The 18559-nt window shown below is 35.7% G+C and overlaps 1 protein-coding gene across 2 annotated transcripts; it reads left to right on the plus strand.

Moving 5' to 3' along the window:
- Nucleotides 1-1798: 1798 nt before the first annotated feature.
- LOC125870774 (thioredoxin H9-like) lies at nucleotides 1799-18011 on the plus strand. Of its 2 annotated transcripts, none has more exons than XM_049551285.1 (5): nucleotides 1799-1976; nucleotides 2254-2354; nucleotides 6298-6453; nucleotides 17065-17187; nucleotides 17444-18011. In XM_049551285.1, the coding sequence occupies exons 2-5, from the start codon at nucleotides 2337-2339 to the stop codon at nucleotides 17603-17605; spliced, it is 459 nt and encodes a 152-aa protein (XP_049407242.1). In that variant the 5' UTR covers nucleotides 1799-1976; nucleotides 2254-2336; the 3' UTR covers nucleotides 17606-18011. The 2 variants fall into 2 exon arrangements, with proteins under 2 accessions (XP_049407242.1, XP_049407243.1); XM_049551286.1 differs by having other exon boundaries at nucleotides 1866-1976; nucleotides 2261-2354.
- The last annotated feature ends 548 nt before the right edge of the window (nucleotides 18012-18559 follow it).

Consider the following 18559-nt stretch of genomic DNA (forward strand, 5'->3'; position numbering starts at 1 on the left):
AGTAGACACAAGTGTCCTACATGACAAAATACACGTAGGATGCCATGTAGGACACAAAATTGCCATGTGGGTGCCATGTAGGACAAATATGTTCATTTGCTCAATTTTATACAAGTTGAAGTGTCTACTTGTGCACACACCCAAAGTTAAATGTTATAGTTGTCAATTGACGCCAAATTAAGGGTCATGTTTATGTATTATGCCCGTCATTTTCTATGCACACCTTTTCAAACCACCCAACAAAATCCTTTGTATTAGAGTAAAAAATGGTATCTCATCTTTCTCAATAATATTTAATGAGTTATCTCAACTTGTAAATTGATAATCTGTCTCATTTTTTATTTTCAAATCTGGATATTAGGAAACAATTTTACTTTCAATCTTTAATATTATTTTTGTCTGCCTTTTTTTTTATCAATAGTTCCTAGCCGAAATATAAAATAAATTAAATGTAACTTACTTGCCTTTAATTATTATATTTATAAATTTTACTTTTTGTTCAAACTAGTCCAAACAATACAAGCACAAGAAGAAAAATAGTCAAATAAGTACCAAAGGAAAAAAAACAGAAAAAGGCAAGTCAAATAAGTTGTGCGATTTTTCTATTATGCACGTGAACATTGGAAAGTTACCACTACTCAAATATTATATAAAAATATCGCATGGTACATTTCCTCGTTTTTAGCTTGTACAATTATATACACAAAACGGTAAATATCAGTCAAATTACATACTCTATATATATATATATATATATATATATATAAATTATTATCTAAAAAAACTTGAAGATTTCATATACAAATTTAGGTGAAATTTAAATTGTCTGATTCTCAATAAATTAGCACGGAGGGAGTAGTTAATAAACTTGACACATTTTATATTTCTTCTGTTTTTATTTATATGTAATCATTTTAGATTTCACGTCCCTTAAGAAATTATTCAAATTTACTATTATACCTTTATTTAATATTTTCTTGAAGTCAAGTTTCAATAAATGAACATAAATTAATTTATTTTGATTAATTAAATTGACCGATAAATATATATTAATCATTTAATTTTTCTGTGTTAGTCAAATTCAAAATTTCAAGCCTAATACTTCATGAGTCCAATAATACTTATGTCTTGAAAAATGTAACAGAGAATTAACTATAATTAATGATTAGAGTAAATTAGGAAGTAAGCATAAAATTGTCCATTGATTTCATAAGGTAGATAAGTATTGTTGGACATCCCAAAATAATATAATGCACAATTATTGTTCGACGAAGGGAGTAACTCTCAAAGGGTAAATTAAGAAAAATAGTGTACTCCCTCCGTTTCAAATTAATTGAATTGTTGGGACATTTTTCATTTTTCAAATTAACTTAATTGTTTAATTTTCTAGACTACTTTTAAAATGTTCTTCCAATTTTATCCTTCATTAATTAGTATTGAAATTAGTCATTAATTAATGTTTAGTTATTTTAATAATAAATTTGACAATAATCAATAAGGGTAAAAATGGAGAGTTATACCTAATTTATGTCTTAATCTTCATTTTTTAAATGGTGTGAAATACCTTAATAATTTAATTAATTTAACGTGAAGGGGTATTAATTTTGTGAAATGACATATATTAAGGACCGTTTATTTTTAGTAAAACGACATATATATTTTTAGAATGAAACATTTGATATGAATTTATTATTGATGAAATGAAATGATGAGTAATTAATAGGCGAATAGTTAAATAGTAAATTATTTGGTTGGATTAAAAGGAATGAGTTGGTGGTTAATTTTGAGAAATGAAGATAAAGATGTTTGGGTTAATGGGTGGGAAAGCGCGTGAGAGGGCATCATATCATCATTCTGGTATTCTTCTCCGTCAAAATCAAACAATCTTTTCATAAATCTCATAAACCCATTTATCCCTCTCTTAATCCCTCACCTAATTTTCCTTGCCTCAGGGTTTCTTCACATTAATTATTCAGGTATATTTATTATGCAATTATTTTCTTGCTCAATATATTCTAAAGATCTAATCTTTAGGTTAGTTATTCACGCTGGAGGGCCTGTATATTCTTGAAAAGTAGATTTAAAGAAAAAAATGGGTTTTTTTAGTTTTAGGTCAAGAACCTTATAGTTTGCTTGAATGGGGGTTAACTTTAGTAATATTCAGTAGGAACTGTTTGTTTTAGTGTTGTCTGAAGCCTGAATCCTTCTTGATTAATTCATGCCTCATCTTTTTCCCTCTTGTCATTATTTCAGATTTCAGCAAGTGGATTTTGGATTGATACCATCTTCAGGTTACTGCTGCTTTAGATTGGAAGTTGTATTGGTGTCCACTTAAGATGGGGATCTCTGATACGGTAACTTTTTCTACAATTTATTCCCAAGTGAAAGACGTATCCCAAAGTGGAGTTTATTCATCTACTTTGTTTGTGTTCAATTGGCTTTCTCCATCTTTTTTTGTGCCTTTTCATTCTCTTCACTCATGTGTTTGTCTAACAAAGGAACACGCGTTGGAAAAGGAAAGACCGAGTAAAATATAAAGCTTGTATATAGAAAACAATTTGTTAAGTACCTTTACCTTTTAATTGTTTTGCTTTAGTTAATTTGGTTATTGATGTATCCTCCCCAAGCCAGCTAAAAAACTAGGAATGGTATAATCTTCTGGCGAAATTCAGAGTGGATTAAATGGAGGCTCGTATCAGGAGTCTTCTGTGATAAGAAGGTGCCACCAAACTTAAAGGCAAGTTAGTTAGACTGGCTATGTTGTATGGAACAAAATGTTGACCACTCAAGAACTCCCACGTTTAGAACTTGTAAGTTGCGGAAATGAGTATCCTGAGTTGGATGTGTGGACAGAAAAGGAGAGGTAAGATTAGAAATAAAGGTATCTGGGAAAAGGTAGGAGTGGTCTCAATGTAGGATAATATGCGGGAAGTGAGGCTTAGTCGCTTGGATTGTTTGAGTATGTGAAGGGGACAAGTATGGAGGTGTGAGAGTTGATTATGGATGGTTACAGGATAGGGAGAGGCACGCAAAAAAATTATTGGGGAGAGGTGATTAGACAAGACATGACATAGCTCCAACTTACCAAGGATATGACCTTAGAAGATTATGGAGGACACAAATTAGGGTAGAGGGTTAGTTTGGTAGTTGCAAGTTGTCTTGCTTAGTCCTTCATACTAGTAGTCGTAGTATTACATTGGGAGTTTCTTATTATTCCACTTCTGTTACTATTTACTGTTTTTAGCACTTCTATTATCGTATTATTTTGTGGTAGTGATTGTCCTGTTTTTAGTATGCTATGTCATATTTACTTTAGTATTTTGTCTTGATTTCTTCACTCCCCCTTGTTTTATTTCGAATTGCTTTGTAATGCTTTCAATTGAACCAAGGTGGCAAGGTCTATCGAAAAGACTAAAACAGCCTCTATATTTTTGTAGGGGTAACTGCGTACAACACTACCCTCCCCATGCCCCACTTGTGGGATTACACTGGGCGTGTTGTTGTTATTGTTCTATTATCCTGGCAGTCACAACTCTTCCATATAGTCTTATTGCCTAGGTAAATGTCTCTCAAGTTTGACCAGAGTAAGAATAGAATTAGAAAGGTCACAAAGAAATTCCAGAGCTAACGTGGAAACAGAGTAAACAAAGCAAAGATCAAGTCAATCAAAGAATTATAGTGCGACATACCAACTTATGGTGTATGCCTGGTCTACCAAACAAAAGTAATAATGTATGTGCCGTCTTATGAGCTCGCTAAATTGGTGTCATTTGTGATTCCTAATAATCTACATTATAAAGGAATTTCATCTTGTCTCTCAGCATCTGGATACATAAGGAACATTATTACACTTCTAAGGCAGCTTGCAAACAGCTCTAACCATAAAAGAAATCCAAATAAGCCGTTAACTTTTGTCCTTTCGATGGATGGTGTTGGTCTCTTTTTTCTGTTAGTCACCTGCTCAGCAATTTTTTTCCTAGTTAACAATCAAAAAGAACCAAGTGTATTCCTAGTGACATTTGGCAAAGGTGAGTCATATTTTAAGCGAATTTCATTTCTTCTCAAGGCATCCAAAATTGGTGCATTTTTTCTTATTGTTGATCTTTGGTACTAGTCAACTTCAGATTTTAATATGCTGCTGGACTCCAATATTTGTCATCATACACTTCTTGATTCTTTTTTGAGTGTCAATCTTCTTCTATGACTTCTAGTAATTTAACTACTCCCTCCGTTTCAAAAAGAATGACCCAATTTCCTTTTTAGTCTGTTTCAAAAAGAATGACCCCTCTCCTTTTTTTGCAACATTTTAACTTCAACTTTCCACGTGGCATGTTCAAGGCCACAAGATTAAAGGGCATTTTGGTACATTTGACATCACTTTAATTTAGAACCACAAGATTAAAAAGTCTTCTTTCTTTTCTTAAACTCTGGTCCAAGTCAAAGTAGATCATTCTTTTTGAAACAGAGGGAGTATCATTTTATTTTCTTTTTATTTTAGCATCACAACATCTTTATCCAAACTTTTCAGTCAACTAGTTTTTTGATACGTGTGTTGCACGTGTATATCAAATTATGTATAAGTGATATATCTAAGATCAATCAACTGTTGTCTTTCACGTCAAAGTGTTCCTTCACAATACAAAGAATAATTGAAAAATAATTTGTCAAAGTCCCTCACAAAGGTCCCCCTGCAGAAAAATTTGATGCACAATCAAATTTAATCATGACCAAATACAAGCTTTCAAAATTATGTGTCATCCTATTCATTTTTTAGGGGGTGGGGAGGCTTAGCAATGTATATATCTATCAGATTACAATTACAAAATGCATCATTACTTAAGCAAATAATAATTTTTTTTCCATGAAGCAATTAAACTATAAAAGAGTCATTATAAAATGTGCACTAACTTTGAATTTGAAAGAAACATATTTTTAAGTCTTGTATATTTCGTAGATCATGACTTCTAATGCTATAATGTTTTCACAAGTAAAATTTTACTTCATGTGAAAAAAATATACATTATTTTGGTAGTTCTACTTTGGTCCTCATTATGATTAAATTTGAGATGGTTAGGTAGAGATAAAAATCTTGTAGGCTATTTACCTTAAACCTTGCTCAAGCCTATAAAAAGGGACACATATTCCCTTGATAAGGGCACCTCAATGATTCCTTAAATTCCCTTGAACTTCGAACTTAAGCAACAACTGCAAATCACACTTAGAAAATTGATAGTTTAAAAATGACAGGAAACCCCACTATATATAGCCAACAAAGAGTAGTATGAACAAATGTTTGTTGTGCCTTATCGAAAAAGTCACAATCCTTCGGAAAAGTCACAACTTTTAAAAAAAAGTCGCAACCCTTCGAATAAGTCCCAACCTTCTAATGTGAAAAGGTGTGTGCTTTTAATATAATATAAATAAATTAATAAATATAACTATAAAATATAGAAAATATACTAAATTGGATGTTTTTTGTTGGGCATTCAAGTTAGAGGGTGTTTTTAGTTTGGGATATTATAGCAATTTAATATTCATGTTATGGGGTGTTTTTAGTTGAAGGTATTATAGTAATTTAGCATTCAAGTTAAGGAGTTCATGCTTTCAGATAGTTCTTTGAAACTTAAATATTGCACTTATTGTGCTTTTGTCAACTAGAACTTTCAGAAACATAGTTGCATAATGGTTGTGATCACCCTTGCTGAAAGGAAAAAAAATGTAAAACTATATAGCTGCATATAATGAGAAAAGATATATCTTGGCAACCTTTTTTTATGACCGAGAAATCCCTGAGGAAAGAATGACACACAATTCGAAACTCAGTGGATATTGGGTGCACCCTTCTACACTTGGTCCACTAAGTACCAGGATTTTGCTTGCGTTAAGGTTTGAATCCATGACGTGCGCCTAACCAACACATCACATGCGTAGCTCTTACCATTAGACCAAAGCTCTGGGGTCTACTACCCAGGATGTATCTTGAAAGTTTAACAACTCAAAACATATAGTACCCATAACAACTATGCAAATTAGATTTATGGGAAGCAGAAAACAATAAACATAGACCTTTTATTCTGAAACAACAAAACCCACCTACATATAATACACAAAAAGTAAAAAATGAGTTGAACCTTGATCAGTCTTTTAAGTCTTATTTGCAGATTGATCAATATGTTTATCTATATAACACTATTTCTTTGTTGATGAATGAATTGGATTCCATGTCTACCCATTTTTTTAGAGGAAGTACATTAGTATGAAAGAGCTTTTATGTTATATTGTACGTTATTTTTCCAGGTACGTAGCCTTTTTCCCTGTATCAAGTCACACTCCACAAGTGATGGTGATGATTCTACCCATAATGTCGAGTTTGCTGGTGGAAATGTGTCCCTTATTACTACAAAAGAAAGCTGGGATCAGAAGTTGGCAGAAGCAAAAAAAGAGGGCAAAATTGTGAGAATCGTTACTTGGCTCTCTCTCTCTCTCTCCCTCCCTCCCTGCCATGTTATACATGTATCCCTGTGTCATATGAGAATTTTTTATTAAATGGCCAATCAAGTAATAGAGGAAACTTGAATTATTTGAATTGCATCCATTATATTCCAAAAGTTGAAGAAACTTGAATTTTTACTTTTTGCTTGATTACACAAGAAACTTGAATTTTTATGTAGACACTTATTGGAAAAATGTGCTTTTGCATTGGTGATAGACTTGAGCATTTGGTACTTGATTGAGGAATAGAAGCATGTACCAAGTTGACTATGCAAAATGTACATTTTTTTTTATAAGGTTAACTGGTATTATTTATAAACAAAAGGAGTACACCAATAGTGTGCTCCTAAGTAGTTACATCAAAAGTATGGGGGACATCCAAAACAAAATCTATCACCTATATCCTTTATAGTCTATCTAAAAACAGAATAATGTCCCCTATATCCTTAGGTACAGATTGAATACACCAAAATTAGAAGGTTGCTAAACAGTTCTTCATACTTTGGAAGGAAATGCTCTTTTTCTCAAAACATCTCTGATTTCTCTCCTTCCAAATTGTCCACCATATGCTAGAACTTCTACAGTATGTCTTGGCATGGCCCATCTAATACCCCTGAGGTTGATGAACCATTGCCATAGTTTCTCAGTCACTTTACAGTGTAAAAAAAGATGGTTTACCGTCTCTATTTCAGCTTCACAAAAAAAAACATCTGGAGCATAACTGCCTTCCCCGTTTCATAAGGTTGTCCTGAGTCAGAACTGCTTGATGTGCAACTAGCCAGGTGAAACAGGCCTCCTTGTGAGGTATCTTCCCTTTCCAGATCATCTTCCAAGGCCAACCTTCCTTGGTTTCAATTGCGATATCCAGTAGCTTGTAGGCTGATTTCACCTTGAACTTGCCATCTTTGTCCATCTTCCATAGCAATCTATCTTCCTCAAAGTTAAGGCTCTTAGCTTGTTCCAAAGTATTGTAGAACTGAATCATTCTCTCCACTTCCCAGTCATTGAGGAATCTTCCGAAGGACTGATTCCAACCTTGTGCATTGCATTTTTGACCTCTGAGATTGTAGCTAGGTTCTGTTGATTGAGGTTATAGATGTCCGGAAACTGTTGCCTCAGAGGTGTTTGCCCCACCCATACATCATTCCAGAACATGGTCTTTCTGCCATAACCCACTTTGATCACAGAATTGCCCCACAATTTTGGCCATTGATTTCTGATAGCTCTCCATAGTCCCATTTCATAAGGAATTTTAACTTCTAGAGTAGTCCATGGTCCTTCCCTACCATATCTTGCAATGATGATGTCCTTCCACAGGCCCTGTCATCTGCTACCAGTCTCCATAGCCATTTTAACAGAAGGCTCTTGTTTTGTGCTTTCAAGTTCTTAATTCCTAGACCTCCCTCTTTTTTGTTGGTTATAACAACCTCCCACTTGATCAAGAGATACTTCTTCTCCCCTTCACCATTACCTTGCCAGAAAAAGTTTCTTCTGATAGCATCCAACTTTTTGATGATCTTCCCATGAATGGGAAAAAGGGACATCATGAGTAACAATATCCAGAAGATGAAGATGAAATGCTTAGTTTTGTTTCATTTTTGGTGTAAATAGGAGTATAGGGAAGATCTAGAATCAATTATGGATGTATTAAAATCTTTGTAAATTTTTGTTAAAAGGGTTGAAGATCTTTTGGATACTCCTCCTCGATTGTAATTAGGAAACCTGTAACTTGTTGTGGCAGGTTTCTGTTTTTTTGGAAATAGAATACAAGTTGTTACCTTCTCAAAAAAAAAAAGGGACATCATGTAAGTTGGCATGGCATCAAGAACACTATTGATTAGGGTGACTCTGCCACCCAAAGATAAGTATTGACTTCTCCAGTTAACTAGCTTCTTTTCACACTTTTCCACCACAGAGTTCCATATGTTCATGGACTTACTCTTAGCTCCCAGAGGCATTCCGAGATAGGTGGTGGGAAGTTCCCCTATCTTACCACCTAAAATGTCTGCCAAAGTACTGATCTCTGGGACCTCATTCACAGGGTAGATAAAGCTCTTTCCCCAATTTATATGAAGTCCAAAAACTGCTTCAAACTATATGAAGATAACCCTTAGATGCTTTAGTTGCTCCTTCTCTGCATCACAAAATACTAAAGTGTCATCAGCATATTGTAAATGGGATATAGACATTCCCAGAGAGTTTCCTTCATTCACAATGAAACCCCTGATTCTGTTGTTGTGCATATTACTTAAACCTTCCATGGCCAAAATGAAGAGAAAAGGAGAGAAGGGATCTCCTTGTCTCAATCCTCTCTCAGAAGGAAAGAAACCAGTTGGGGAGCCATTGATCAAAACTGAAAACTTCACTGCAGTCAGAACCTCACCCATTTTATCCAGGTGTTGCCAAACCCCATCCTCCTTAATGTTCTCCACATATGTTCCCAATTTCAGTGATCATAGGCTTTTTCTATATCTAGCTTGCATAAAATTCCTGGAACTTTGGATTTGTATCTCATGTCCACACATTCATTAGCCACCAAGATTGCATCCATAATTTGCCTGCCTTTTATGAATGCCGTTTGCTCATCTACTAGCTTTGGCATAACTTTCTTGAGTCTGTTAAAATCTTTGAAATGATTTTGTAGATATTCTCAATCAAGCTAATTGGCCTGAAATCTTTCAATTCAGTTGCACCCACCTTTTTGGGAATCAGGCCTATGAAAGTGGCATTGAAACTTTTTTCAAAGTAGCCCTGATCATGAAAATTCTGAATGGCAGCCACCAATTCCTGTTTTACCTCTTCCCAACACTGTTTGAAGAAAGCCATTGTGAAACCATCAGGGCCTGGTGCCTTATCCCCTGTACATGAAAATACACAATTTTTAATGTCCTGCTCTTCAAATTGGGCTTGCAGAGCTGCATTGTCTATTTCATTGATCCTAGATTGAATTGAGGTCTCCAGACTTCTGTCTCACTGTAGAGTTTTTGGTAAAAAGTAGTAACTTCATCTCTGATCTCAGCTGGTTTGGTCACACTGGAGTCATTGATGATCAGTTTATCAATATTGTTATCTCTTATGGCAGTTAGCCATTCTATGGAAGAACTTTGAGTTCATGTCCCCTTCTTTGAGCCGCAGGGCCCTAGATCTTTGCCTCCAAGCCACTTCCTCTCTCTTGGCATTATCTTCAAACTCTACTTTCAATACTGCTCTTAAGTAGGACTCATCATTAGATAGAGTTCTCTGGTCTTGTATCAAGTCCAGCTCAGTTAGCTGGTTAAGGATGCTCTGTTTTTGCATACCTGGGTTGCCATGTACTATTTTACTCCACTCTTTCAACTTCTCTTTCAGTAACCTCAACTTGCAGGCTAAAATATAATCCAGTCTTCCCACATAAATTACAGAGTTCGACCATTCTTTAACTCTTTCATTAAAATCTTTAGTCTGCGGCCACCAATTCTCAAACTTAAAATAAAAGTTTGATCTCTCCCAGTTGCCACATTCCAACAACAGTGGGTTATGGTCAGAAGTTACTCTAGGTAAGATTGATTGTTTAATATTTCTAAAGGCTACTACTTCCCACTCTTCGGATATCAGAAATCTATCTAATCTTGCTGCAATGTCATGTCCATCCCCTTTCCTCCATGTGAATCTGCCACCTACAAGTGGTAAATCTTGTAATTCCATGTCCTCCATAAATTCAGAAAATTCTTCCATCTCCTTATTGAATCTGTTGCAGTTTTTCTTCTCAGATGGGAACCGCACTACATTAAAGTCCTAGCCACCACCCAAGGTCCATTAAATAGACCCCTCACTGCCCCCAACTCTCCCCATACTTCTTCTCTTTCTTCTCTATTATCTGGAGCATAAACACCAGAAAAATGCCATCCTAAGTCTTGTGTTTTCCCTGTGAACTTACAAGTGATGTTGTAAGCCCCTACTGCACATACTTCCCCCTCCCAGATACTACTATCCCACAAGATAATGATGCTACCTCTTGTCCTCCGTGCCTCTAGTTGTGCATATTTCACCTTCCTATTTGTCCACAAATCTTTTACAATCCTGCTTATATCTCCCTTGATTTTTGACTCCTGGAAACAATATACATTTGCCCTACATTTATTCATCAAGTTTTTGATTTGCAGCCTCTTACTTGGATCATTGAGGCCCCTCACATTCCATGATACTATGTTAACCTTCATTTAAATCGTCTATAAAGCAACCCACCCTACTCCTTGTTCCACAGCTCACAAAATAACTCTTTGGTTTCAAATTCTTGAGTTCTTTCGGGACCTTTCCTATTGGGGTTATAGGAACTATGGCTCCCACCCCCTTCTCAATTGTTTGTCTCTTACTGTCGATCGCCATGAAGAGGTTCAAGGCCACTTCTTCACATCCAATGAAGTGTACCCCAAATTCTTTGCTAAGTCTAATTATGTTTTGTTGGACCCATGATGAAATTTCATTCTCCGTTGATGTATCAGTTCCATGCTCGTTAGAATTTAGTGGTAGAATGTCCTCAATTGTGCTTTCCCCCTCTGCCTTCTGATCCAATTGCATGTCACTTAACGTTTGAGTCTCCTGATCTGTTCTTTCTTCTGTTCTTTCTTCTGTGTGGATGATGGACATATCATCGTCATCTCTCAGGATTGCACCAAATTCAAAATTTTCCCTCTCATCTCCCAATTCAAGTGGAGTTAGGGCACCTTCTCTGTCCTGTTCCATAAGAAGTCTGCTTGTTTAGTGGCTCAGAAATCCTCTCACTGTTATTGGGCTTCTTTTGATTTAACAGCGTGTTGGGCCAGTGGGTCTGGGCCCAACATTTTGATTTCTTTTCCTTTATGTTCCTCCAGGGCACGTGCCCCTTTAAAGAATTCAAAAACTTTTGAAGACCCCACATGGTTATTCCTGCCCCCAGCTGTCAAGAGCGTGGATTTCGCTGCCCTCCCTTGTGTATTACCTGCTGGGTCGAGACTTGGGCCCTTCTGTCACCTACGAACTCGAGGTCTTCTTCTCCGACAAGAACCTCGTCGGTGTCTCATCCCATATTTGTAAGATAAACCCATGGCCCCCGAAAACTACCTTCACCTCCTTCAGAATGGGCTTTCCGTTGTTTTTGACAAGTATTCTTGCCCATTTGAGGTGGTTGCGTAGTTCCGTCTCCTCTGTTTTCACCCATCCCCCACAAAGATCTCCTACTGCTTTGAACACATTTTGTGACCACATGTAGAGGGAGGCCCACCAATCTGATCCAAGAGTGATTGATTTTTACTCTTGATTGAGTTGCACCCACAGTCGGCGTCCACCATTGTAGCCGTATGCTCTGGTTCATCCATAGCCATCTTCCTTTGAGAATATGCTCAGCAACAGTGATGGAGGAGAATTCAAAAAGGAAGTGATTGTGTCTCATCTCGTAGATGTTGAGGCCATAAGCTTGGGTCCAATTTTTGCTCGCCCATCTATGAACTTCCGACAGGGTTGGGTTCTCAGATCCATTTTCTGGAAAGCTGCCAACAAGACTTCTCCCTAAGAGCTCATTTTGATTTTGGTTGGATTATCCGTCAATAATGATGGTGTCTCCTTCCTCCTCTATGATGGCTGTTTCGATCTCTCTAGAAGACCATTTGCTCCTCCTGATAGTTTTTGCATATGGAATCTCTTTATCAATCTTCTTGTAATTCTTACTAGGTGTCTTACATGCTTTGTAATAAATGAATTTTTCAATTTTGGTGGCCAAGTTCCACCAACCAGCATTGAATGTGATTTCAGGAATTATTATTACAGCTGTCCTTTCCTTGTATGTTGATAATGCTTATATATCTCCCTTTGTTGTTAAAGTTCCTTGCACAAAATACATTTGACACATGATCCTGCCTTTTCCATCTTCTGACTACGTTTCCTTTCACCTTTGATACTTCCTTGAGAATCGAACAAATCCATTCCATCGTTTTTTTACTAAAGCTTGTTCTGCTCATCATGTTTCTTCCTCTCTCAGTCCAGTCGTACCATGTCTCTGCTCGAGATACATCTCTTGCTACATCAAAAGACTTGAAACCCATTGCGAAGAAGATCATATCTTCCTCCATTATCTAGTAGTATGAGGGAAGGAGTGGTTGGGAATGGAAGAAATGAGAACAGAAGAGAGAAGATGAGGGAGGATTCCGGTGACAGAAGTTCACCAGAGGGGGTTCTGCCCTCCTCCTTTAGGAGAGAGAAAAGATTTGGGGTATCGTGCCTGGGAGCATTTTCTCAAATCATGAGTAATCAGTTCATATATTTGGCCACTAAAAGACTGATATCAGCAATAAGATTGTGGCCCTACTGCTTGGGGCCAGACATTGTGAGGCTTTCAACTTTGCACTCTTATCATAAATTTGTATGTTGGGATTTTAGAAGAGATAAAGATCCAACTCTCCCTTGCTCTAAATCTTCTCTTCGACTCACCAAAGAGCTTCCACCGTCAACAAGAAACCGACCAGTACCTCACTAGCAATTCTCTCTAGTCCTTTTTTTTTTAATGACATTGTGGTGCTGTTGACATTTTAGGAGAATGGAGGGGTTTTGGTTTCATCATTATAAGTAAATTCAATTGAAAGACTTCACTTGTTTGTTTGATGAACCTAAGTTTAATGGAGTTGACAATTAACACTATTAGCTAGGTTTCTTAACAATTAATTTCTCACTCCACATGATCCGACTCTTAACTATCAACAATAACAACAACAAACCCTGTGGCGGTGTGGTCTGGGGAGGATAAAGTGTACGCAGACCTTACCCTACTTTGAGAAGATATAGAGTGTTTTAGATAGACCCTCGGCACAAAGAACGATAAAAAAGAGGCAATAGCAACAAGCAGAAACAACAACAAAATAATAAGATAGTTGAGGCTAATAGAACATGTAGATATGATGAAAAACAAGAATAATACTAATTAGGCTTAAGTCATGAGCTGCCCCTTAAAGATGTCCGCATAATTCACTTAGACACCTCAACTAAGACTATACCTATTGAAAATTATAAAAAAAAAAATTGTTTAAAATTATTTCAAACACTTTTTATATCTAATTTTTTTAAAAAAGAAAAAGAAAAAAATGAAAATGTCAACCTATTCTACCCAACCCCATCCCTACCCAACCCCCTTTCATCTTCATCTTCTTCCCAAAACACATTCTTTCTCAAATCACAAAACCTAATTCTTTTCAAATAACTTGAAGATTGACTTTAAAAAATATATATATATACATTTTCATACTAAGAGTGAAGAAGAAAGAAAATTTTGCCGGCGGTTATTCATTTCTACATCGATGACAAAATGAAATTGATAGCTCAAAAATTAATTCTTTCAATTTTTTGAATATCATTTTTGATAAATTTAATGGGTTTATATATGAATTTGCGTAAAAATCTTTGTTCGAAAATTTTGATAAACAAATATCGGCTAACTTTTTTATACGTAAGAATCATTTATCTTCTTTTTTCTTCTTCATATTTGTTCCTTATTTTTATGAGATTTGAAATAAATCATACGAAAGAAAGTCTTACTTTCTTTCAAATCTGAATCTTCATAATTGATTTTCATTTATCTTCATATTTGAAAGAAATAATATTCTTTTTTTTATAAAAAAGAAAGAAAAACAATGTTAGAGCTAAAATGAAGAATGTTTTGCAAACTAAAGTATGAAGAAGATGATAGGTAGGGAGTGGGGTCCTTTTCTTTTTTGAAAAAAGTGTAAATGAAAGAAGAAAAATATTTTTAAGTTAATTATAATGCCAAGTGTCAATAAAAGAAGAAAAAATGTAAACAAAAATTTCAAAAAGATACTATTTTGAATCTTTTCACGCGCTTCAGGGATGTGCAAAACACATTTTTTGCCATATCAGCGTTTTGTGTTTAATAGGTACATGTTTTGAACAATTTAGGTGTTCAATAGGTACAAGTCTTAGTTGAGGTGTCTTAAGTGAATTATGCGGACAACTTTAAGGGGCGGTCGATGACTTAAGCCTACTAATTATGGTTGCTCGGACTCTTCAAAAATGTAACGGGTGTGTTTCGGATTCTTAAAAGTAGTGTTTTTTTTTGGAGAAGCCAATACGAGTGTGGTATCGAAAGCGAAGAGTCCGCTCAACTTAGAATACTAATGCATAGAGAAAGTGAAAGAAATATGTCCAACTACCTCCTAAACCTCTCCCTGATTCTCAACCTCCAAACCTTCCTATCAAGGGTCATGTTCTTGATGAGCTAAAGTTGCATCATATCATGCCTAATCACCTCACCCCTTTACTTCTTCGACCTACCTGTCCTCAAATGCACTATGATCAATTTCTCACATATCATAACCAAGGCATTTACACATCTCCACTTCACATGCCCGAACTATCTCAATTTCAGTTTCCGCATCTTGTCCTCCACAAGAGCCACTCACACCATGTCTCGAATATCCTCATTTCTAATCTTATCTCTCCTAGTATGTTCACATATCCCCCTCAATATCCTCATCTTCTCATCTTTTGGATATGAGAGTTTTTAATTGTCCAACACTTCGGCTCATATAAAGTCAGGCTAACCACCATCCTATAGAACTTACCTTCAATTCTGGGTAGCACATTCCTATCACACTGAATAACGAATGCGAGCTTCCATTTCACTCCCTACCCTAATACAGTGTGTGACATCCTCGTCAATCTCTATATTACCTTGGATTATTGTCCCCAAGTACTTGAAATTTTCTTCTATTAGGGATGACCTGCGTGCCAAGCTTCACGTCCATTCCGCTTTATGAGTCACATCACTGAACTTGCACTCCAAGTCTTGCTCAACTTGAATGAAACCCTTCGACTTCAACGTCTATCTCCAAACCTCCACCTTGCATTAACTCCTTAGTCAATAACTATCAATTGGTAAGGAATGTGTTAAAGTTTGGGTTTGTCGATTTAACAAATCTTGGATGAATTATCAACTTGATTTGTAAAAGTTGGGGACTTTGACTGAGGATATGTGATTAATGAAAAATTTCAGTCTTGGAGTTGACAGTCAACACTATTAGCTGGGTTTCTAACGAATTACTTGCTCAGTCCAGATAAAATGACTCGATAACTATCAATTGCTAAGAATATGTTGAAGTTTGGTTTGGTAGATTTAAAGTCAATCTTGAGTGATTTATCAGATTGATATGTAAAGCTTAGTGCTTTGGCTGAGGATATGCAATTACGGAAAAATTCTGTCTTGGGGTTGACTCCATGTACAGTCATCTTGGGCAACTTGTGATTACTATAAGGATGGGGAAACATTCACTATATATACATTGGAGAGAACTTCACAATCTTTCTCCATAGCCACATGCTCAGTTATTGCTTGTGAAGATACATGTGTCTTTTTGTCTATATATATTCCTTGGACTGATATCACTGTTTAAAATTCTGTGGCTCGTCTTCTCCCATAAATTTATTTTCATGCTATGGAGAAATTGTATATGCTAGGATAAATCAAAGTTTTAGGGAAATGACATGTAAAGTGACTTGAGGATGTGTTATTATGTTTTGCTTTCTGGAAGGAAATGAATAGCGACCATGTGGATTTTGCTTTCAGCACTATTACGAACAGGTGTTAGGCCTTCCATTTATTGAGTTCACAGTTTTCTTTGTACTTTATTACGCCTCTTTTTCTGTGTTTTCTTAGACGGGTATTTCTTGAATGGCTTTGTGAGAAAAAAAATTGGGCTTGTTTTGCATTTATTTTCTTATCATATTTTTCAAGCATTCCTTGAGCCAAGGGTCTATCGGAAACAACCTCTCTACCTCTGAGGTAGAGGCATACACTCAACCCTTCCCAGACCCCAATGTGTGGGATTATACTGGGTATGTTGTTGTTGCTTATTTTCAAAAAAAGAGTTAATTACTGTCTAGTTAAATACTTTTTGAAATCTTTGGCACTTCATAGGAATGGTTGATGTTTGAGTCCTTTCCTCTCTACAGTATAACATATAACAGAAATAATGTAAGAGGAGGTCAGCCATGTCAATTTGGGAATCTGAAATTATGATGGGGGATTTCCCCTCGAGATCTCTACAGGTCCACATCAATATCGGCTTTTCTTCCCAGGACTATGTTTGGTTCTTATTAAGTAATGTAATAACATGGTGATAGTTGCATGAAAGTTGTGAATGTTGATTCTCCAGAAGGAGAGTACACTGTCATATTTACCATTCACTTGCTCGGATGCAGATCTACAGTGATCCCTAACATTTTCACTGTGAACTTGCCAAAACTTGAATGTGTGTCTTACCAATATCATATAAACTTACACCTGCGTGCATGTAACTTAATCCTCTAGCCCAGCTGCACTAAATTCAAAAGACGTTAAAAAAACAATATTCAAGGCACTTTTAACTTTAATGCTACCAACTTAAGGTTTTCCTCTCACCACACTGTTTGCACACATGCAAAGTGAGAAGGATACTAACAGAATGGTGCAGCGGTTTCCACATATGGATCCTTTGCCTTTTGCTTGCTTAAAATTTTACATTTTTGCTGGCTTTGGCATTTTGGACCTTTCTTACGCAAGTGAAATTTTGGCAGGTTATTGCAAATTTCAGTGCTTCATGGTGTGGTCCATGTAGAATGATTTCTCCATTCTACTGTGAGCTGTCTGAGAAATATCTTTCTCTGATGTTTCTAACAGTCGATGTTGATGAGCTTACGGTAAGTAGCAAAAATTTCAGTGTTCAATCCTATACCCTTCTGCATCCCAACTATCTAACTCTTTTGGTCTTGCTGTTTTTTTTTTAAAAAAAATTATTTCTACTCTATTAAGACTGGCAATTCTGGGAGATAAATGAACAAGACTTGAATGTGTAATACGATGCAAACATTCGTATGATAAGAGTATTTGTTGGATTGTTTTGCTATAGTAATGTGAAAGTTTTGACAGCTAATTTTCGTTGTTTGTTTGGTTCAGGAATTTAGTTCATCCTGGGATATCAAAGCAACTCCAACCTTCTTTTTCCTCAAGGATGGGGAGCAGATTGACAAACTCGTAGGAGCCAATAAACCAGAGCTACAGAAGAAGATAACCACAGTTACAGACACACATGTAGCATGCGAGCCGCAGCCACAGTAATTGCAATTGGAGGTGTGAATTGTCTTTAAAATCCCTGCTTTCCAGTTTTTCTCAAGAAATTCAGGTCTCCAATAGGTGTGTCCTTCGTTTCTTTGCATTGTTGCCAATATGTTGTACAGTTGTTGTACATTGAGCCACTACAAATTTGGGGGACATCTTGTGTGTGTGTGTGTGTGTGTGTGTGTGTGTATGTATGTTAAAAAACTGAAGGCAGTCCAGTCCCAATATTCAACCCCTTCCCCCAATCAACTAAAAAACATGAAAAGAATGATGTGATTGGAATAAATTAAGGCTTGTTTATTTGAATCATTATGATCTTGAAAGAAGCATGAAGTTGTATGTATGCAAACAAGTTTGTGCCATAATGTGATCCGCTGGTATATTTTTGTAAAGGAAATTTCAAATTAATTCTTGGGATAGTTTTCAAATATATATGATAAAGTAATTACTTTACAACAAATGTAGTCATGGTTTTATTAACATAAAAATAGTCAAAAGTCATAAAAAGTATACATTGACTATATAATATTGCTCCCCCAATACATTGATTATATACTCAAAAAGTTGAATATATATAATTTAAATATGCACTGACTATGCAATCTCGATCAACTTAAAATTACCTCTTAATAGTTTTAAAATTTAGGATATTTTGAGTCTTTTGATATAGAATTTGCTCGAAAAAAATATATGTTTGCTTAATGGATGATTGATTCATGGCACTTTGCTAATTTCCCCTTAATTAATTATTCTTGTACGTGAATGATGAGTGATCAGAGACTTACCAAAACACAATACTATCAAAATCAACTAAGGCATTGTCCAAATACGAAAATTACTTGGATCCACCGTATGAGTTCATTATTTCCATTCTTCTATAATAACGATAAAGTTATCCCCATGTGACCTATAAAATATTAGTAGTTTTTTAATTTGTGAAATTGGTTATGGATA

Source organism: Solanum stenotomum, chromosome 7 (genome assembly GCF_019186545.1).
Source record: "Solanum stenotomum isolate F172 chromosome 7, ASM1918654v1, whole genome shotgun sequence".
In the NCBI taxonomy this organism is placed as follows: Eukaryota; Viridiplantae; Streptophyta; class Magnoliopsida; order Solanales; family Solanaceae; genus Solanum; species Solanum stenotomum.